The 24,072-nt window shown below is 36.0% G+C and overlaps 1 protein-coding gene across 7 annotated transcripts in view; it reads right to left on the reverse strand.

The window, feature by feature from the left end:
- DARS1 (aspartyl-tRNA synthetase 1) overlaps nucleotides 1-24,072 on the reverse strand; it is a 62,045-nt gene that overhangs the window by 22,227 nt on the left and 15,746 nt on the right. For all 7 annotated transcript variants that reach the window (XM_026015551.2, XM_072757638.1, XM_072757641.1 and 4 more), the window contains one exon: nucleotides 23,350-23,452. In XM_026015551.2, the coding sequence (XP_025871336.1) occupies nucleotides 23,350-23,452 (103 nt within the window). The remainder of the gene's footprint in view (nucleotides 1-23,349; nucleotides 23,453-24,072) is intronic.

Genomic DNA, 24,072 nt, shown 5'->3' on the forward strand with positions numbered 1-24,072 from the left:
GATCAGCATTTCCTATAAGGAGAAGCATGGGCTTCAATAAATGCAATTACTGGTATGTAATGGAATTAAATAATAGAAGAAGGTCAACTGAAAAGATTTCAAGGTAATAAAAGGACATTAGGTGGCTGCAATTAAGCCCTCCTTGCCTATAGTTTCTGAGTACTCTGTCATTGGATTTATGGCAGACAGTCTATAGGGATTGTGCAATCCCATTTAAGAATGTCTACATGAAGCTCAATATACACTCAACAGGTCACCTGGGCATTTTAACCTTATAACAAACTTGAATTGTGAACATACAACACTCAAATTCTGAAATATAAAATTTATGAAGTACCTTATTAAGCTCACCAAGTGTTTATTTGTTGATCTCTAGTACCTAACCAAGGAAGACAGGTTATAATCCAAAATGGTGGTTCCCATACAAAATATACCAGTTTTATTTTTGTGTGTAATATTGTACTAACAGAATATATCATAATATATTTGTGGAAAAAATTAAGATTTAACTTTCAGATCTTGCTTGGAGAGTGATGTCACAGCATCACAGCAGCTCAACTGGCCAAAACTATCAATGTAAGACTACCAATCAAAACTGTCAGGTGGGGGATCCCTGAGTGGTTCAGCAGTTTAGCGCCTGCCTTCAGCCCAGGGCCTGATCCTGGGGACCCGGGATCAAGTCCTGCATTGGGCTCCCTGCATGGAGCCTGCTTCTCCCTCTGTGTCTCTACCTCTCTCTCTGTGCCTCTCATGAATAAATAAATAAAATCTTAAAAAAAAAACCCAAAAAACTGTCAGGTGGTAACTGGAGCTGTAGAAGTGAGGTGAAAAGATAAGGAAGAAAAAAATGTAAGAGTGGTAACTGGGAGAGAGCGGAGTTCCTGACACAGCTGGCATAACAGAAAGGGCAAACATGGATCAGAAAATGTGTTCTGGACTCGCTGTTTATCTGCTATGTCATAAGCCCCAGTTAGCTTTTAATCTTTCATGGCTTATGTCCCAACCCAGAATCTTGTCTTAAAAGATAAGAATTAAACAAAACAAAACAAAACAAAACAAAACCAAAAAAAAAAAAAAAAAAAAAAGAAGAAGAAGAAGAAGAAGAAGAAGAAGAAGAAGAAGAAGAAGAAAATAAAGATTTAACCTGCACAAGAAAAGTTAGTTCTATATATTCTGATGAGGAATTGGGTCCCTAGTAGTTGGGGTGCCATTTGAGAAGATTTCAGAAATCCAACAATGTTTCTTTTACCGAAGAGAACATCACAATCCATTTCAAAAAACATTTGCTCATGGTTAGAAAAGGATCAAAATGAGGACAAGAGATGAGAAGTGGTGAAAAAAGGAAGAAAAATTTTCATTTCATTTTACTACACTGTCTAGAACTCTACATGACTGATACCAACCTAAAAAAGAACCCAACAGTATACATATTTCTTGCACTCTCATAAGTCTCCTGCACTAGAGCCATTGCCTAGTATCTAGCTAAAATTTTGTGCACTGAAGAAACTCAGAGTTTATTTATTGTGGTGTACTGCTTAAAGCTTTCTAATACTTGTAATCTAGTGTCATTGAATCTTTCTTCAGTGTGATTTCCACCTATTAGTTACCTCTCCTAATTGGAAGAGTAAACTTGATACCTGAGTATATGATTCAAGCTATATGAGAATTCTATTGCTTAGCTTACTTCCACCTTGCCATGAGGAAGGCTTTCTCTTCCTTATTGATCAGTGTGTTTCATCAAGTAACCTGTCCTACCCCAATTAGAGCTCCATTCGGCTACATTTCTGCTATGACCCTATCCCTCTCAGGTCATCCCCTTAGTAAGAAGCCTTTCATTATCAGAAAATCTTCAAGCCAACTCAAGTTAAACATACCTACTCTCAAGGATTGAGCACTAAGTTAATATCCTTCTGAAAAAAAAAAAAAAAAAAAAGCTGGGATGTAATCTGACACTCTGCCCCAAAGGTCTAATTAAATAAAATAAAAGTCTCTTTTTTTCCACAAAAGTACCAGATGACTTCCTTCCTTTATCCAGGACCTGAAACTTATAACTAAGTTTATTTTTAATACATTTAATTAAGTAACATTATGTGATAAAATACTTGCAGCTAGACCAAAAAAAAAACTATTTTAAACATCATTTCTAATACCAAACAACTCACAAAAGGAACTTCTGAAAACCCAACTTTTTTTTTTTTAAGATTGTATTTATTTATTCATGAGAGAGAGAGAGAGAGAGAGAGAGAGAGGCAGAGACACAGGCAGAGGGAAAAGTAGGCTCCATGCAGGAAGCCTGACGTGGGACTCAATCCTGGGACTCCAGGATCACGCCGTGGGCGCCCAAGTGCTGAGCCACCCAGGCTGCCCAACTTATTTCTTAAAATAGAGTCAAAGATAGGCTTCTATCATATATTAGTCTACTGAATCAATTAGAAAGAAGGTAGAATTAACCAGATACAGAGGATGCTCATAATTATTTTTTTGCCCTTCCAATCTCAGTATAATCTCCTTATTATACCTAATAGCTATACACTGTTAACAGAAGTCTTTTTAGATTTTAGTAACACCATTCCATGATTTTTTTTAAACCTTGGATAATTTACTCTAATATCTCTATATTTACATCCATATCTGTATCCAGCTAATGTTATTTATCTGTAGATATGAATGGATTCAGTATAAATAATATTAAAATAAGAGTCAAATTTGTAAAAAAGAGTCAGACTAGAACTTGCTAGTCAGTTTTAATAAAGGGTTAATGAGGGTTTTATGTATGTGTGTGCATAATTAGAGTCAATGCAAGAGAGGGACAGGAATATTTGAATAAGCTACTGCTAGTAGAAGGATGAAATTCTACTTTTTAGAAAAAACCTAATATGATTTTAGCTGATATAGTATGTTATGATGGCTTAATACTTTAGAGTGTGTATACTGTAGTTTGACTGCTCTCATAAAGAGACTATTAAAGTTTTGGTTTTACAGTTTGAAACTAATATGCCATTATATCCGTATTTTGAAAGAAGGTTATGTCAAACAGACAACTAAAAGCCTTGGGTTTTTAGAGGCGATAGCAGGAAAAAAAAAATCCATGGTGGAAAGCATGGGAACTATCTGATCATAGAAGAAATGGATGAAACACATTCTTCCAAGAACTAAGTCAACTATCTTTATTATTACTACTACCTCCTAAAACACACTATTACTGCATTGTGTATCACAAGTTTTCCACTTTCCACCCTATATATAACTAATCACTCTACAAATAAGATAAATTAGTTATAGATTTGATATTAAAAATGTCCTAATAGGCCATCCTATGTCATATGTCATCCACTAGGAACAGTCAACAATCAACTTATTGTTTATTTCTAACTTACTATCTTTAGAAAATGAAACTGTAAGGGTGCCAGGCTCAGTCGGTCGGGCATCTGACTCTTGATTTCAGCTCAGGTTATGACCTTAGGGTCATAAGATCGGGCCCTGCATTGAGCTCCACACTCAGCTAGGGGTCTCTTTAAGATTTTTTTCCTCCTCTCCCTCTGCCCTTTCCCCGGCTCATGCTCTCTCTTGCTCTCTCTCTCCCTCAAACAAATAAATAAAATCTTAAAATAATAAAATTGTAAAAAGCATCATTCTTTATATAAAGTATTTTATAAAAAAATTTTGAGTTTGCTACAATTTTTTTAAAAAAACAAATGATATAATGTATGAATAACTCAATTATAAAACATGCAACTTGGGATAAACACAAACTACTCTGTTATCTGAAGGAATAAAATTCCATCTTTCCAATGTGAGTGCCATATAGTTTACTACTCAGGGCCTCACCAGTAACCTCAGGGACACTCTCAGTATCTGCAGTTTTATCAATCTTGATTATAAATGTTCGTATCTACACTACCTTAGGAGCAACAAATTAAAATAAGAAGTATAATAACTATTAGAAGTAGGCACAACTATTCTATTAAGAGTTGATTGCTGGGAGAGCTGGGCGGCTCAGTGGCTGAGTGTCTGCCTTTGGGTCAGGTTGTGATCCTGGGGTCCTGGGATCGAGTCCCACATCAGGTTCCATGCAGGGAGCCTGCTTCTCCCTCTCCCTATGTCTCTGCCTCTCTCTGTGTCTCTCATGAATAAATTTTAAAAAGCTGAGTGTGTTTGAAAAAAAAAAAAAGAGTTGATTGCTAAGAAATATATATTAAAAAACAAACAGGAAAATGACAAATAACCACAGAGTAACTTGGCATAGTAATAGATGTTCATAGGATGGCTCTCTCACTAAAAAAAAAAAAAAACAAAAAACAAAAAAAACCCAAAAAGCAAAATACAAAAAACCAAAACTTTAAAAAGGAAGAATATATAAAATAGACTTCAAAGATTCTGTTAAAATTGTCAAAATAGTTTCAGTACTTAAAGGAGGTAAGCTTCATAGCCTCAAACAATGTACTAATGAGTACTGCCTTATTCTTCAATGTTGCCAATTCTCTAAGTTCTTAGCTTATCTCTGAGGTGCAATGAATTCTTGCTCTCAAGTTTTTGCTCCCCTATGGTAGTAGTATTCATCCACACTTTGCCATAGCCTCAAGGTAGACCGAAGGTACTTTTTGGCCTCTGGACTTTGGGTTTGGCCATATGACTTGCTTTATCAACGATGTATCAGTGGATGTGGCACCAGTAAAGGCTTGAAATGTGCTTGTGCAGCTGAACTTGTTCTTCAGCATTCCTACTTTTCTCCATAAGATGATGTCTAAAGTAGCGATTGGTCCAAGGAAGCTGAGAAACACAAGCAGCAGACCACGATACAAACCACAACTTCAAAACAAGCCTAGATGAGCTGAATTCTAGCAGACCCACAGATTTAGGAGCAAGAGATCAAGGATTATTACTGTATACTGCTGAGCTTTAACTATTGGTAAAGTATATAATACATACAACTAAACATTTTAACCACTCTTAGATGCTCAATTCAGGGGCATTCACAATGTGCAACCACCACCACTATCCATTTCAAGAACTTCTTCATTATCCCAGAAACTCTGTACTCATTAAACAATTAACTCTCCACTCATTCCAACTGCTCCCCACATCCACCTCAACTCCTGGTGACCTCTATTCTACTTTCTGTCTCTATGATCTTAACTATTCTAGGTACCTCAGGTATGTGGAACTGTAATATTTGTCCTTTGTAACATTTGTCAGACTTACTTCACCTGGCATAAAGTTTTCAAGGTTCATCTATATTATGTATCAGAACTTCATTCCTTTTTTAAGGCTGAATAGTATTTCATTATAAATACATAATACATTTTGTTTATCCATTCATCTGTTGATGAACATTTGGGTTGTTTTTTTATTTAGGTTATTGTGAATAATGCTATGAACAATAGCAGGCAAGTATCTATTTGAGCCCCTGCTTTCAATTCTTTTGGGTATCTATCTAGATGTGGAATTGTTGCATCATATGAGGATTCTTGTTTAACTTTTTGAGGAACTGCCATACTGTTTTCCACAGCAGCAGTACCATTTTACATTCCTACCAGCAATACATGAGGGTCCCAATTTCTCTACATCACCAACACTCATTATTTTTCCTTTTTTTAGGAGAGGGGATAATAGTCATCCTAATGGACATGGAGTGACCTCTCATTGTGGTTTTGGTCTGCATTTCCCAAATGACTAATGATATTGAACATCTTTTCATGTGCTTATTGGCCATTTGTATATCTTCTTTAGAGAAATGTCTATTCAAGTCCCTTGCCCATTTTAGAATTGGGTTGTTGTTATAAGTTATCAGAGTTTTTATATATTCTAAATATTAATCCTTTATCAGATATATGATTTGCAATTATTTTCTCCTATTCCATGTCTTTCTTTTCACTCTCTTAAATACTGCCCTTTGAGTTTTACTTTCAAAGAAGTCAAAGTAATCTAGTTTTACTTTTGTCACCTCTACTTTTGGTGTTAATATCTAACAAATCACTGCGAAATCCAATGTCTAAAGCTTCTGGTGTAGTTTTCTTCCAAGAGTTTTATGGTTTCAGCTTTTATGTTTAGGTAATTGATTCATTTTGAGGTAATTTCCTTTTTAAAAAAATTATTTGTTTGAGAGAGAGAGAGAGAGAGAGAGAGAGAGAAGAGCACACACAAGCAAAAGGAGAGTGGCAGGCAGAGGGAGAGGGAGAAACAGGCTCCCTGCTGAGCAAGCAGCCAAGATGTGGGGCTTGATCCCAGTACCCTCAGATCATGACCTGAGCCAAAAGCAGATGCTTAACCGACTGAGCCACCCAGGTGCCCCTGAGTTAATTTTTATATGTATGTGGTGTATGGTAAATTCTTTGGTATACAGATATCCAGTTTTCTCAGCACCATTTGTTGAAAAGACCATCTTTTGCGCCATTAGAAGGTCTTGGTACCCTTGTCAAAAATTCATTGGCCATTTATGCCAGGGTGTATTTATAGGCTCTCTCTTTTATTCTGTCAGTTTATTTTTTTTTATTTTTTATTTTTTTTTAATTTTTATTTATTATTTATGTATTATAGTCACACAGAGAGAGAGAGAGAGGCAGAGACACAGGCAGAGGAAGAAGCAGGCTCCATGCACTGGGAGCCTGATGTGGGATTCGATCCCGGGTCTCCAGGATCGCGCCCTGGGCCAAAGGCAGGCGCTAAACCGCTGCGCCACCCAGGGATCCCTATTCTGTCAGTTTATATGTCTATCCTTATACTAATACCATATACTTTTGATTACTGTAGCTTTGTAGGAAGTTTTGGAATCAGGGAGTGTGAGTCCATTTGTTACTTTTTTTTTTTTTTAAAGATTTTTATTTATTTATTCATGAACAACACAGAGAGAGAGGCACAGACACAGGCAGAGGGAGAAGCAGGCTCCATGTAGGGAGCCCAACGCAGAACTTGATCCTGGGTCTCCAGGATCACACCCTGGACTGAAGGCGGCGCTAAACCGCTGAGCCACCTGGGCTGCCCTGTTCTTTTTTTCACAACCGTTTTGGCTGTTCCAGGCCCCCTAGATTCCATATGAGTTTTAAGATGGATTTTTCTATTTCTGCAAAAAATACCATTGGGATTTTTGGCAGAGATTGCACTGAATCTGTAGATGGCTGTGGATAGTCTTACCACACTGCAGAATTTAAGATGGCCTGTTACAGTTTTTTTTGCAACAGCTGACTAGTAATACAATTTTAAGTTTAAAAACTTAAAAAAAAAAAAAATGCTTGAGCTCAAAGCTATCATCTGATCCTAAAGAAGGGCTCTGAAATAAGTGAAAGTAGATTTGTTACATACCATACTTGCAAACCTCCAGTGTATATTATGCATTGTGAAGAGATTTTTAAGAAGATATACAAAATTTGACTATAAAATATTAGGCTTGATTTAATATTAAACACAGCAGAATTTATCCATTCAAATGAATACTGTACTATCTATCTATCTATCTACCTATCTATTTATTTATTTATTTATTGTACTCTTTAAAGTGTTTAGGGAAAGACGGTAGGGACTATAAATACATTTCAAAATTAGCACTGCCTAAAACAATCTTCAAACAACTTATCTGAAATTACCTCTGTTTTGTCACATAAAACAGCTTTTGAGGGGTCAATCTCATTTATAACTATTGTTTACTACCTGTCAGAAATGCTGAAGACCGGGGATCCCTGGGTGGCTCAGCAGTTTAGCGTCTGCCTTCGGCCCAGGGCATGATCTTGGGGTCCCGGGATTGAGTCTTACGCGAGGCTCCCTGCATGGAGCCTGCTTCTCTCCCTCTGCTTGTGTGTCTGCCTCTCTCTCTGTCTCTATGAATAAATAAATAAAATATTAAAAAAAAAAGAAATGCGGAAGACCATGACAGAACTCTGTATAGAGAATAAAAGAAGACACCTTCCTTCCACCCCAAAAAATTAAGAGAGAGTGGCATTAGAGATGCAAGAAAGTCACATGTTTCAAAAAGGAGAGAAAAGGGATGCCTGGGTAGCTTCCCACATTGGGTTCCCTGCTCAGTGGGGAGCCTGCTTCTCCCTCTCCCTCTGCCTGCTGCTCCCCCTGCTTGTGTTCTGTCAGATAAATAAAATCTTAAAAAAAAAAAACCCAAAAAACAAAAAGGAGAGAATAATATATCAGTTATAGGGTTCATATAGAGATTAATCTTACATATAGGATTAATACAGATAAATATAATTAATATATTAACTACAGGTTGAAAACTATCTCCAAACATTTCTGATAATTTGATATACTCTATCAGTAAAAAAAAATTGGAGAGTATATATCCCAATATGTATATATTTATTCTTTAGATTTTGAGAGAGAGAGAGAGAGCATGTGTGTGTACTAGCAACGGGAGAAGGAGAAGCAGACTCCCTGCTTAACAGGGATAATGATGTGGGGCTTGATCCCAGGACCCTGAGATCATGACCTGAGCCAAAGGCAGATGTTTAATTGACTAGGCCACCCAGGTACCCCTATTTTATTTATTTTAAAATTATATACATCCTAAACATAATTATAACCCTTAGGCAAACATAAACTGAGGATAAGGTTCATCATAATTAGCAATAGCGAATGCAGATTCATACTTTATAGTCTTCCTGGTAATTCCTAATTCAAGAACATTGATACCTTGCTCAAGATGATCAGATTATATATCTCTCTCTCTCACATACACACCCACACACATACACACAGCATGCACAATGTGGCTGATCCAAAGATCTAAAAGAGTAGAAGTGTCAGTATTAACATTTTCTCATATGTGCTTATGTTTTACTTTTTAAAGATTTTATTTATTTATTCATGAGAGACAGAGAGGCAGAGACATAGGTAGAGGGAGAAGCAGGCTCCCTCTGGGGAGCCCGATGCAGGACTCAATCCCAGGACCCTGGGATCATGACCTGAGCCAAAGGCAGACACTCAACCACTGAGCCACCCAGGTGTCCCTTACATTTTAAATTATATCCTCAATCTGTGGTCTCTTAGTAGAAAGTTCGTTAAGCTGCTTGTTCCTTTTTAGTTTATCTTAATACATATAAATATAATGTTCCAAAAAGCAAAATGAAGCACAATAAACTGCAATTGGTTACAATATGCCAAAGGGAGTAAGTTTGGGTACCAGTGTTAGCTTTTTGTTACTAGAATCCTGCAGTCTTGCTTCAGAAACCTCATATATAATAGATGACATGTGGCCTTCTGAGATGCAATCCAAGTGATAGGCTCAGGGTTTATCTATAAACATTGAACCATTGAACCATAAGGTCAACCAAAAAACTCAAAATCTTTCCCACTTTTTTAAATAAAAGAAGGAAGGAAGGAAGGAAGGAAGGAAGGAAGGAAGGAAGGAAGGAAGGAAGGGAAATAAATAGCAATTTAATTACTTTCTTTCCCTCAATGGTTAGTCTTGAGCAAAACTGCACTGTGAAGAACACTGGAATAGGGACTAAGAATCATAAACACTGAGAAAAGGTTGTTGGAATAGGTGATTTATAGGCCACCAGTGAAAGTTTCATTTCTGTAGAACACATAAGTGAAAAAATATTTAACAGTACATGACTCCAAAGAGATTACTATCTTGCATATAAATGGTAGAGAAATGGATCTGGGAAAGAAGTACTTTATCCACCTCTTGTTGCTGAGTCCCAGTGGCAACTGTTGACTCTGGCCAAGTTCTCTTGGAGAATAAAGAATTACCTCCAATTTATACTCAGCAACTGCACCTTGTTAGTGAGGGATGGAAAATGGCAGGGTTGCTATAAAGTTATTTTTGAAACACTGTTTTTTAATATATTGTTTCAAGAACTTATTTTTTTATTACAAAATATATTTATTATTATAAATTCTAATGTTAATTAATCATTTAAAACTCTCCCATCACATGCCCAACCCCTTCTTCCTATAAGCACTGTCTATACTCCTCCAGATTTTTTCTTTGTAAAAAATAGAGAATGCTTCGTAAATTTGGGTTGTCCTTCTACAGTAGTTTTGTTCACTTTCCTCTGTATTTTTTTAATGTTGAAGCAAGAGTTTTAGGTTTACAGCTCAAACAAAAATGATCTTAATATATATAAATACCCGAAGTATTATTATTCCCGTATGACTTACCAATTTCCTTTTATGTTCCAGTTCTTGTATGAGGTGCTTTACACATAAACCATTTCACTTAAACTTCTCAAAGGCCTACAAGATTGATATGTCCACCATTTTATGGTTGAGAAAATTGAGACTCTGTAAGAGGTCAAGTAAGTAGCCTAAGGTCATACAGTAGTAAGATCATGTATTGATTACTGCACTAGACTGTTCTGTTACACTCACAAATTAGCACCGAATTTTAAATACTCCAGAATGCATCATCAGTTCACTCTGAAATACATTCTCATTCTTAGAAGTTCATGACCTGCCAGACTCCTTTGCAGTTTATGTGAAAGCAACTGGAAATAACAGGCCCTTCACAAATAGTTATCAAAGGCTCAAGCATCATACTATCTTCCTGTAACAACGATGCATCTTGATGTCCTTTTTTTTTTTTTAAAGATTTTATTTATTTATTCAAGAGAGAGAGAGAGAGAGAGAGAGAGAGAGAGAGAGAGAGAGAGAGGCGCAGAGACACAGGCAGTGAGAGAAGCAGGTTCCATGCAGGGAGACTGATGTGGGACTTGATTCCGGGTCTCTGGGATTATGCCCTGGGTCGAAGGCAGGCGCTAAACCGCTGAGCCACCCAGGGATCCCCAATATCCTGCTTTTAATGCCACCCTCAATAGAAGTTCCTCAGAATCTTTGTATAAAACAATATGATGTTGTTAAAGTTATATTTAACTTAGAAATTAATCCCAGGGTACCTGAGTAGCTCAGTCAGTTAAGCATCGGACTTTTGATTTTGGTTTAGGTCATGATCTCAGCATTGTGAGATTGAGCCCGCATTGGGGAGATGCTCCCCAATGCTCAGCAGGGAATCTACTTGAGATTTTTTTCTCTCTTCCTCTCCCTTTGTCCCTCCCCCTTCACTCTTCTCTGTCTCTAATAATAAAGAAGTAAAGCTTAAAAAAAAATCCCATAAACTGCCTGAGAATTTCTGACAGATTTTAGACCTACCTTTAAAAGCACATCTTGGGGGATCCCTGGGTGGCTCAGTGGCTTAGCGCCTGCCTTCAACCCAGAACATGATCCTGGAGTCCTGGGATCGGGTCCCATATCAGGCTCCCTGTATGGAGCCTGCTTCTCCCTCTGCCTATGTCTCTGCCTCTCTCTCTCTCTCTGCTTCTCTCCCTCTGCCTGTGTCTCTGCTTCTCTCTCTCTCTCTCTGTCTCTCATGAATAAATAAACAAAATCTTTTTTAAAAAAAAAAAGCACATCTTTATAAAAGTTTTCAATACAAATGTTGAACTGGACAGGATCAAATATAGAAGTTCTGTTTCTCCTCCAATAGATAAGTATCTTACTCCAACAAAGAAGTATAAATCATCTATGTACAGTTAGTTTTTCAAAGAGTTGCAAATCACGGCAATACAATATTCACCAACTTATTATCCACATCATGCTCATGCTCAAGAAGCACCCAATGCCCATTCCCTCTGGGCCTCGACTATACATGATACAGAGACACTTCTACCACAGCACTTGTAGCATGTCTTTGCACACAGTTGTTAATCTATTTTGCTTTCTCCCCAAATTAAGTTTCTTATGTGATACATGTGTCATGGTATACCCAAGCTCAGCAGAGTGTCTGGACCAGAGGAGGTGCTAAACAAGTTTTCTAAATCAGTGAGATTTCTTCTGAGTATTATTGTGATATTTTACAATTTCAAAAGTTAATTTAACAAACTGAAATTTCAACTTACCAACTAAATAAAATACCTATTTTTAGATGAAAGATCTAGAAAGGAAAGAAAATGCACAGACTTGTATGTAGCTAGGTGACTCATTACAGAATGAAAAATATACTGGTGACTCAATAGCTACCAATAAATCACTTAACCACAATGACTAATATGAAGAAAAAGAAAATAAAACATGTATGTATACAACCAAAAGTCTGAAAGAGTCTTTTTTCTCAGGATCCAAACATCTTTATGCTGGGTTGGAAGAGGGATGTTACAAAAGCACAAATAACAAAATATTCAAATTAACTGTAGCATTTTATAGTAGTCACTATAACTTTAGCTTGAAACTTTTTTTCTCAAAATTTTTAAACTAGAAAAAAATGGAACTAAGACCATTGAAGGAAATATTACAGATCACTTAGCCACTTGTACCTTAAACTTGCTGCTCCTCCCCCTCAACATAGCTTGAAACTTTATACACTGTTTACATTCACTGTAGTCCTTAATAGTAGTCAATACAAAAAGGCCTCTACGGGTTACCCTTAAAATAATTTTGTCTTTACAAAACTCAACCCTAACTAACACAGGACTACTCTGTTCATTACTTTTTTTTTTTTTTTAATTAAGATTTCATTTATTTATTTGACAGAGAGTACAAGCACATGCAGGGGGAGCAGCAGGCAAAGGGAGAAGGAGAGGACCCTGGGATCATGACCCCAGGAGAAAGCAGACTAGTAGAAGGCAGATAGATGCTTAACCAACTGAGGCACCCAGGTGCCCTCTGTTCACTTCTTTAATATGGCACTAAATAAAAAATAATTTTAAAAAGAAGAGATGACTTCTTGCCTCAACTCCAACACTAGCTACTAAATATTGGAAAGTTAATGTCAACATAAGATGGAGATCCAGAAACACAGGCCTGGATAGGTATCCCATCTTCCTGCTTCCAGACAAATTTCATTTAAGGACCACAAACCATTTTGGATACTCAATTAAGAACCTCTTCTTAAAGATCTCTAGGGAATGAGATGTGCCAACCTTTCTATGTAACTCATTTAGTTGCTTCATTTTTATATGCATTCAACCATGAGAAAATTGATCTTTCCAACAAATTGATTAAAATAATGTGTTGAGTCCTGTGGCACTTAAATCCAATTAGTGAGTCAACTTTTCAGATTAGTATATTGATGAATTGGAAATTCCTAGGAAAGATAAGTGGGGAAAACAACTGACCCCACATTAAGTGCCAATGTTGCTCTTAAGAATACACTCAAAAGCTAGAAACTGCTAGCGGTACAATCTAGTTAGTAAAGCAAAGATAAGCACCTCAGATTTAATATCTAAAGTAAATGCTAAGATAGTTATCCACTTAAGATATTAAAACTGACCTCATATTTTGCCTTTTAAATGATTGGGAAACCTCAGCTGGAACTATCTGATTTGATATTTTTAATAGTGGAGTCTTTGCTTTTTTCCACCTGGTATATGGCCAGAGGGAATAGAGTTAAATGTAGGGCCTCATGGAATTAACATATAAATACCATTATTTCTGCCACTTTGTTGTGTAGGAGTTCACATGTTTTAAATGTCCAGTCTCTTAGGGTAGCACTATTCAAAATGGAAACACCTTGAGAATAAATTAGTAGTCCTTAGGCACTCCTCCAGTACTAAAGATAATTGCAAGCATTTCACATACAAGAACTGATCTGAGACAGAATGAAAATTAACTGTGGATCAGAAATGGCCTTTTTCTCATGGACATATTTCTAAGCATGCTATTTTCCAAACCAAAGACTCTAGCAGAAGGGGTGGTTAGCTGACTTACTAACTGAGCTACTACCTTCCCAAAGTGAATGTATTAGTAAATATGCATTTGAATTACCTCATGCTTCGCTGGTCCTCATATTTCTAAAGTAAGCTAAAAACATCTATAAGTAAGGATTTTTGCTTCATTTAAGTAAGTAACAAAATCCACCAGAATTTATATGTTGTTGTTCATGTGCTATTTTTAGTCAGAATACAAGGCTAATGATATATGAAGCAATAGAAGTCATAGTGTTTTCTAAATTTTTCTTTTCTAAGTACAATCATAGTTAGAAACCAAAGGATCAAGAGGAATGAGATACTGAAGAGTTCAGTCAAACAATAAAAACAAGGGCAGCCTACAAATCTCTATTTTTATTATAAAGTAGAATACATTTCACTAGGCCTGGTTTAGGAATAAAAATCAATTCTTGTGCCACAAATATACAATATACTCCTTAATCTTGGAGTTAGATTTTAGGATCAGGAGTCTATGAGGCTGGATAGTTTGCAGAGTATTTGCAGGGCAAAAGTAACAAAGAGAAGGGGAACAGTGGGCAGGGATGCGTGAGAGTAGTTCTGAGAATGGAACTGGGTTGCATGAGGTCAGAAGAGGACAGAAAAGTAGGGCAAAAGGGGAGACTGGTAAAAAGACCAGAAGTCTTGATAAGGTCCAATAGAATATTAGGAGGCATATGATAGGCAAAAAGCTGGAAATTACGGTTAGAGAAAATTGCCACTGGAGTTTAAAATTAAGTTCTAAGAAGCAAAAAAAATCCAAGTGGTAGCCAGAGGAGTGAGTTATTAAAATTAATAGTGAAGCTATTGGAGGAGAAGTAAGGAATTTTAAGGCCAATCTATTCCAAATGAACACCAAAAAACATTTAGAGTGAGATGACTTGAAATGAGAGGAATAACGTCAGCCAGAAAAATAAAATGGCTTTGAGTAAAACAACCTATTTCATTCAGTCTTTAGACTCTTCATAATTCCAAAGGCTGAACTTCTCTCCAATTTGCTTAGCATAGATGAACTTAGGTGATACTGACAGCTGCCTATTCAAATTCACTTTCCTTTTCTTCATGGCTAACAGAGCCCCACCCCCATTCAGGATCCACTTTATCTGCTCTAAGAGAAGGTGAGCCCGTCACAGCTCCAGAGAGTGGACTGTGTTTAGTCCCAGCCCCTCCTGGGAATTTAGTCCAGATTGATGGTGTCATTTCCACATAATATCTCAAACTAGAAACTCTGAAGTAATTTTTTTAAAAAGATTTTATTCGTTTATTCATGAGAGAGAAAGAGAGAGGCAGAGACATAGGCAGAGAAAGAAGCAGGCTCCCTGCAGGAGCTCGGTGTAGGACTCGATCCCCAGACCTTTCATCTAGGAAATATATGTCACCAGGTAACAGAGGCCACTGAAGAGTACGCAATCATTACTCATATAATCTACTCAACACATCCAAGATAATGATGGAAGGTTAGCTATATAACCTTTGTGTGAACAGTGGTTTTACCTTTTATTTCACATTTTAGGTACCACATACTCAAGCCCCTCAAAGTGCTTCTATCAAACTAGCTTGTCATAGTAAGGCCTAAAATATGTCAAAAAATCCTATATATGAATATATGTTGACTGTTATTTGTTAATAGTAGGGATAAACCTAGGAATTGGTGAAAGCTAGGTAAAGACTCATTACAATATTAGGTAGTCATCAGCTCAAATTTTAAAAAACTACTCCCATTTTATTCCTATTTACCCTCATTCCTCCCCCGTAAAATCAATAATGGTGAAACAGACACTATTTGAAGCTTTCTTGGGGGCATGTTTACATATTCTAGTATCAACAAAAACTATTACAATTTTAATACTTCTAGAAACTTGAGTATTAAAGGTTTACGGCAAAACCGGCAGCAAATTTGTTAGCTTTCTGGTTGTCAAAAATTATGTTGACTCTTAATATACTCAATAAGAAGTGTGGCCCATAGATCTACATAACCACCCATATTCAAATGAATAATCTGTACATCTTGGGAAAGGTGTAATAAAGAATTAGTTAAAAAAAGGATAGGTTAAAAAGTTGCTACACACTATTTTTTCAAGTAATACACCAACACAAAGTGCATCAACGATGCAAATTAAATATAGAATTCATTGAGGCAAAGAATTCAAAATTCCCAAACATAAGAAAACCTATATTTGCCAGTTAAATCAAAATAGTATCCAAAAAGTATTAATTATATAAGTAGCTAAAAAAATAAGCCACCTTTTGATAATAAAAATCTGTATTTCGTTTTGTTTTTGTTTTGTAAAAATGAATGGTTTAAATCATTCTAGTAGTTGTATGATGACTTGTTTTGTGAACTCCTTTGTCTTCACCAAAACTCCAATAATGAATTCAAAATAAGCTTAGTAAAAAAATAAGCTCAATATGGCACAGACCACTGGTTCTCAAACTTTTACATGGTATAAATAATGTCAAGGACCCACTTTAACTGGTGTTATCATGTTACTTAAATACCTACAAATATAAAAGTAGTATGAATGCCATAGGCTTATAGCCCTTAACTTTATTCTATTTGTTTTAAATTTTAATTTAAATTCTAGTTAGTTTACAGCACAATATTAGTTTCAGGAATACAATATAGTGATTCAACATTTCCATAAATCATCCAATGCTCATCACAAGTGTACTCCTTAATCCACTATCACTTATTTCATTCATCCCCCCTACTCACCTACTCTCTGGTAACCATCACTCTGTTCTCTATAGATAAGAGTCTGTTTCTTGTTTTGCTCCCTTCCCCTTTTCTTCCCTTTGCTGGTTTGTTTCTTAAATTCCACATGAATGAAATCATATTTGTCTTTCTCTGACTTATTTCAATTAGCAAAATACTACCTAGCTCCAACCATATTGTTGCAAACGGCAAGAGTTCATTCTTTATTTATGGCTGAGTAATATTCCATTGTATGTATAAATATATAAAATATGTACATTATATATACATATATACACATGCCTGTGTGTATGTATATGTATATACACACACACATACACTATTATCTTCTTTATCCATTCACCAATCAATGGACACTTAGTTTGTTTCCATAATTTGGCTATTGTAGATAATGCTGCTATAAATATTAGGGCACAAGTATCCTTTTGAATTAGTATTTTTGTATTCTTTGAGTAAATACCTACTAGTGCAATTGCTAGATTATGGGGTAGTTCTATATTTAACTTTTCGAGGAACCTCTATACTGTTTTCCATTGTGTACAGCCCTTAATTTTAAATCAAAATGAATTTTAAAGGAAAATGAAAGCAAATACTAAAAATAACAAAATTCAAAGATTAAAGTCTGCTAAAACTAAATTGCTATCATTTGGTTTACTGTATAGTTATATTCTCAGATCCAGTTCTATATTTAATGTTTACGTATTTTTACTTTATTACCAGTAATGTGAAGAATGTCTGCTCACAATTACATAAAATGTTAAGTCTGAGGTTAATTTAGGACAATTAGACCTCTAATTGACCCAAATACTGCAAACAGCAATCCAAGAATGACAATTTATATAAGGTTTCAGTTGATTACTTTTAAAACTATCTTGTTCATATGAAAGTTAACGATATAGCACTGTTAACTGAAATTTGAGTCAAACAGGTATCTAATCTGAGAACTACTAGAAATAGAAACAGAAACATTTTTTCCTTGCATGGGAACTATTATATTATTAGTGATGTGCTGCTCCTATAGAGACAAAAAATAGGATTCAATAAATCTGCTGGAATAGCACAGGCTTTTAAAAGTTCAGGAGGCCTTTTTATTTTATTTTTTTAAAGATTTTATTTATTTATTCATGAGCGACCCAGAGAGAGAGAGGCAGAGACACAGGCAGAGGGAGAAGCAGGCTCCATTCCATGAAGGGAGCCCGATGTGGGACCTGATCCCAGGTCTCCAGGACCACACCCTGGGCAGAAGGCGGCGCTAAACTGCTGAGCCACCCAGGCTGCCCAAGGATGCCTCTTAATATCAAATGCCAACTAGTAACCCAAATTGTTCTCAGCATGTGTTGCTATTCAAATTACAGGGAAATCATCATTAGTACAGAAGATGGCGGTTGTCTGCCTTCAGCTGGCATGAACACAACTGTAAATATGACAGTAAATGCTGCATGAAAAGTACACAGCAGTTCTCTGTTAGAAGTTAGGCCTTTAAAATAACATGGAAAAATACCTTTTATAACTTCAAGATAATCATCAAAATGTATACTAAATTAAAAAAAAAAACAAAAAACTTTCAGCCTCCTAAGAACATGTCTATGGAACTCAAAGAAATGAAAAGAGAAATCAGTGAATGAGGATGATCAGTGACATGGGCTTAAGCTAAATGATGAAGAATGAAGATTCAACGAATAAAAGCAAAACCTTTAAAGTAAGAGGAAGAGAGGTCACAGCAGACGGAGAATGTGCCCAATATGAAGAGTGTATATGGCAAAGTAGTGGGAAATAATATTATGGTGAGGCAATCAGTAGGCAGAAGTAATCTTGCACATGGTTGGAAATAGAAAGCCATTAAAGATTTTAGTTAAAAATACCACTTGAAAATAAACTTCTGGCAAATATAGACTTAAGGAGAAGCAAAAACAGCTTGTATCTCTCAATAAATACGAAGTTTAATAAATGATTGGACTATTTTGTTCCAACTCAACATGTGGCAGAAATTACAAAGAACAACACTTAGGGATCCCTGGGTGGCGCAGCGGTTTGGCGCCTGCCTTTGGCCCAGGGCGCGATCCTGGAGACCCCGGGATCGAATCCCACGTCAGGCTCCCGGTGCATGGAGCCTGCTTCTCCCTCTGCCTGTGTCTCTGCCTCTCTCTCTCTCTCTCTGTGACTATCATAAATTAAAAAAAAAAAAAAAAAACAAAAAAAAAAAAAAAAACAAAGAACAACACTTAAAAGAGAGTAACAACAAAAAACAAGCCAAATGCCTTAGAAAACTCATCTGGAGAGACAAAAAAGAAAACTTTACTCCCCCCCAAATTTTTGTAAAATAACTATATGATTACTATCATTCTAGTGACATATCTGAAAATTATTCTTCGTGCTTAAGAACATAGAAAGTCTATGTGAGCTTAAGTTAAGGTTTTTGCAGTATGGTATAAAAATAATATGAGTATAATTAGATCACAGCAAGTTATAAAAATTCTTACTTATCAGCTGTTAATGTCAAGTAATTTCTTTTTAACGTTATTTATGATTTAACAATAACCTCACACCTTAGATTCCTGTTTTACAGAAATGCCAGCTCACCAGACAGCACTGCCAGAACAAGTAACCTTAAAGATTAATGTATGACAGCTACCTTAATCTTTGTTTTCATAATAGAGCCAATGAACTCATTTTAAATAAAAGTTTATTTTAGCCATAAAGATTCTAGGCCCAAAGATAATTTTTAAGAAAAGGATTTTAAAAGATGAAGGAAAAAAATTACAACTTTTTTCTAAAAAAATCCTGAAAGTTCTTTAGAATTCATACTACAACCTTATTGGATTTATTACATGAAAAGAGCAGGTAATCTCAAAGTAAAATTTTTCTGTTCTTGATTTTCCTTTTTAAAAATTGGCACTTTGAATATAAGATCATACTACTGGCTTTCTGTCAGAAACAACATGTGCCTTAGATTTCTATTACCGAGAAACATCAGGATTTCAGTACTACCTGAGAAGTACAGTCTAAAGGCACATAAAAAAGACAAGCGGACTGACCTATCAGGGGCATGAAATCATGTTCCTAAGAAAATTATCAACGAACCACAAAAATTTTAAAAATCATCATTTTTACATGGATGAACGTTAGAGGGGTTATTATGCTTAAGTGAAGTAAGTCAAAGACAAATACCGTATGATTTCACTTATAACATGGAATCTAAAAACAAAACAAATGATTAAAGAAAAGAAGCAGAGATAGATCCCCAAGTACAGAGAACAAGCTGGTAGTTGCCAAGGGGAGGGTGAATGGGAGGATGGGCAAAAAAAGATGAAAGAGATACAGGTTCCAGTTATGGAATAAATAAGTCACAGAGATGAAAAGTACACCATAGGGAATATAGTCAATGGTATTGTAGTAGCACTGTATGGTGACAGATGGTAGCTACACTTGGTGGTGAGCATAGTATAATTATACAGAGTTCCTGAATCACCATGTTGTACACCTGAAACTAATGTAACATTGTGTGCCAACCATACTTCAATTTAAAAAAAAACATCGTATTTTACCACAGAGAGTCTTAGTCATGAGAATTTTCCTCTTTCACAAGGTAGCAAAGTTATTAACACACTCTTAATTACTCAGGCTAGATACCTTAACGTATGAGTAGTGCCAAAAGTTAAATAATTAACCTAAGTACCACATGTTAAGCCTATTGTAAAAAGTTGGCTTCGTTCACTTGTATATAGCCAGTCAAAGGCTTTATAATTTGCAAAAGCTCTATTATGAAACCATCTTTTCCCACACATTACTAATTATATAAAGTCCATTTTTTGAGGAGGAGACTAAAAATAGATACATGTTCTTTGCTTAAAAAACAAAAACAAAACAAAAAAAAAATCCAAGCCACAATTTAATTGTTAAGCTGAATTACATCTAGATCTTGAGTTCTACCTACTTCAGGATTATGAAATCCAGACTAAATTCTTGCCTTGTCTAAAAAAAAGATCACATCTATATCATTTATACAAAACTCTAATTTACATATTATGAGGAGGACATTAGTGAACTAAGTTCTATTTGGGAGACCATTTGCAAGTAGCTCTGCTAGCTTAGTAAGCTTTGGTTGATCTCTGATATGGTCAATTGATATTAGTTAAGTGCCAGAAGTTTGAGAAGATCCAAAATATAAGAAATAACTATTTGTGGACTACTTCAAAGTGTTTACTTCTGAAGACATCAAATGAACTCATTGTCCTTTTGTCAGTAGAATGTTTCTCAGTAAATATTAAGGGTAAGTGGGAATTTCAAAAGATTTTTAGACTAGATTATTTTCTTTAGGAATTTAAGACTAAGGTTATAATGCAATTTAATGGAAACACACATTCTATATAAAAACTGTCAGCTTCATATATTAGTTTTCAGAACCAATTTAATACATAAAAGACAAAAGCCATAAAGGTTATTTGTTGATTTGAAGTGGACTTTTTCCCCGTATTCTTCAGTATATTAAATATAATTTGGCAAAAGACATGAAGAGAAATCTCACAGAGGAAGACATAGACATGGCCAACATGCACATGAGAAAATGCTCGCATCACTTGCCATCAGGGAAATACAAATCAAAACCACAATGAGATACCACCTCACACCAGTGAGAATGGGGAAAATTAACAAGGCAGGAAACAACAAATGTTGGAGAGGATGTGGAGAAAAGGGAACCCTCTTACACTGTTGGTGGGAATGTGAACTGGTGCAGCCACTCTGGAAAACTGTGTGGAGGTTCCTCAAAGAGTTAAAAATAGACCTGCCCTACGACCCAGCAATTAATTGCATTGCTGGGGATTTACCCCAAAGATACAGATGCAATGAAACGCTGGGACACCTGCACCCCGATGTTTATAGCAGCAATGTCCACAATAGCCAAACTGTGGAAGGAGCCTCGGTGTCCATTGAAAGATGAATGGATAAAGAAGATGTGGTTTATGTATACAATGGAATATTACTCAGCCATTAGAAACGACAAATACACACCATTTGTTTCAACGTGGATGGAACTGGAAGGTGTTATGCTGAGTGAAGTAAGTCAATCGGAGAAGGACAAACATTATATGTTCTCATTCATTTGGGGAATATAATAGTGAAAGGGAATATAAGGGAAGGGAGAAGAAATGTGTGGGAAATATCAGAAAGGGAGACAGAACATAAAGACTCCTAACTCTGGGAAACAAACTAGGGGTGGTGGAAGGGGAAGAGGGCGGGGGGTGGGGGTGACTGGGTGATGGGCACTGAGGGGGGGACTTGACGGGATGAGCACTGGGTGTTATTCTGTATGTTGGCAAATTGAACACCAATAAAAAATAAATTTATTATAAAAATATATATATATATAATTTGGCCTATATATCTATGATTTCCAGGGGCTCTATTTATAGAAGGCTGTGTGGAAAGTTTATTTCTAGGGATCAAGGTTATTTACGTCCCACTTCACAGGATACAGACTGACCTTAAAAAGCTAGCTGACAATGTACCCCACAAGAACATACCCTTATAGACCATGAGATGAAAACAGTAAACCTAGAGGCACCTGGGTGGCTCAGTCGGTCAAGTGTCTGCCTTTGGCTCAGGTCATGATCTGAAGGTCCTGGGATGGAATCCCGTGCTGAGCCCAAGTCAGGCTCCCAGCTAAGTGGGGAGTCTGCTTTTCCCTCTACCTCTCCTTGCTGCTCATGTTCTCCCCCAACTTGTCTCTTTCTCCTTCTCTCTCTCTCTCAAATACATAAAATCTTAAAAGAAAAGAGCAAACCTGATCACTAAAAGATACAGATAGAAGAGATGGAAGTTTCTGGGTAGTGGGACTGGGAGAAAGGGTGAGGTGGGGCTACTGTACCAATAATACAAATCCTAGTGAGTCATCAGTATACTGATATAATTAGTGGCACTGGAATTTTTAAACCAGAGTACAGATATTGCTGTGATACAATAAAACTAAATTTGATAAAAAAAATCTCTAAACCCTCCCCAAGTTACTGAGCATCTACTACATGTAAAACACTATATAAGGAAGTCAGGGAGGGCCCAAATATAAATTAGGATGTTAAATCAGATTGTCTTTTAGTTCTAAAATTGATAATTCTATTTATATTCACTCATCTTTGAAAGTATCATTTAAAGAACAGACAAGAATCAATAGAAAAATGTATTTATCCCAAATTTAATTTCTTTTAAAAAACATTTATGCTTATGAAGTATGCTATTACTTAAAATATAGATTGTCCATTTTTCCAAGTCTTCTTTGATTATCATGGAAATAAAATTGATTAAAATGAGAAAAACAAACAGAACTAGTCACATTACCAACTATCATTACCTTACAGCTACAGCATGCACAAGCACTACACTATCTCTATATCCTGCCTCTTGCAAACTTAACAAAACAATGCATTTCTACAGGAACTCTGAGCCAGACAGCAAGACTTTGGGGGTGGTGAGAGGTGATTTTACTTTTTTTTTTTTTTTAACCCTTTTGATGTCAAAGTTAAAAGCTGAAACACGGTATGACATTTCTTTTACTTCCTTTAGGGGGGAATCATTTGCAAAACGACACCCTTATTTTATGTGCTTTTATTTTTCAGTTAGAAAACTTGTTGCTTAATATGCAAATCTCAAACTGGGGGAGGGAGAGAGGACATGAAGCTCAACATGCACAACAAAATAAAGTTGCTTTGCTATGTTGAGGCTGCCAGGCTTTTTGTTACTCTACTTGAAAGTAAATGTGACTTGTCTGTAGAGAGTGCTGCTTCAGCAGTTCCAAATGAATTTCAAGCCTGTGTTCCATATTTTCTCTTTTGTAAGTTTAATGTATTCAGCAATACTGAACTGACAATTTAAATAACTACATTTTTAAACAAACGAAGCATTGATGTTAATGTATGAAAATGGTCCAAACCCCTGGGAGTCTTGGTTCCCACCATTGTTTATTCTGACAACAGGATATAATTGCTTACTTACTTGGCAGCAAATTTAACCATCTGCTTGCTTGCATGGTCTCCCACTGCCACGAGCGCCTGGACATTAAACTGTTGTTGACGTAGGACTAAGAAACACTGCTTCCCTGAAGAAGACAAAAGAACACAAGTGTATTCAGGACATGCTACTTCAGGTTTTACAAAGAAGAAAAATGTTGCTCTACTTTAAAATTGAGCCAAAATTTACTATACTTATCAGGCACGTACACATGCGTATCCAGCTTCCGCAGCCCAAATACTCATACTGTTGACAAGCTTTAAAGAAACCTAAGTTCCCACTACGAGTAACAAAAAGGCTTTTAACATGTGAACATAGGAAAATCAAAAAAATATTATAGATAATTATTTTGTCATTGCACTGATTAAACAAATTTCAAGTAACTTCAGATCTCTTTCAACATTCATTCAATAACAAGTATATTCTCCAGGCAAAGGCACTGTGCTAACTACTCCAAGATCTTCAATGATGTAACCACAGAAGTGCTAATAAAGCGCTAAGTATAGAGGGCACAAGGATTCTGTGCTGGTGGTCCATTTTACTTCCTACCAAAATACATTTTTTTTTTTGTTTTTTTTTCCAAAATACATTTTAAAGAGCACTGAGAATGACAGGCTAGTTTCTTCCTTGTTCTATTTTCCTCTATCATCTTCCTCATCCTTCATCCTTTTTAAGAGTTACATTTTCCTCTTTACTCCAAAGAGCTTA

Source organism: Vulpes vulpes, chromosome 5, assembly GCF_048418805.1.
Source record: "Vulpes vulpes isolate BD-2025 chromosome 5, VulVul3, whole genome shotgun sequence".
In the NCBI taxonomy this organism is placed as follows: Eukaryota; Metazoa; Chordata; class Mammalia; order Carnivora; family Canidae; genus Vulpes; species Vulpes vulpes.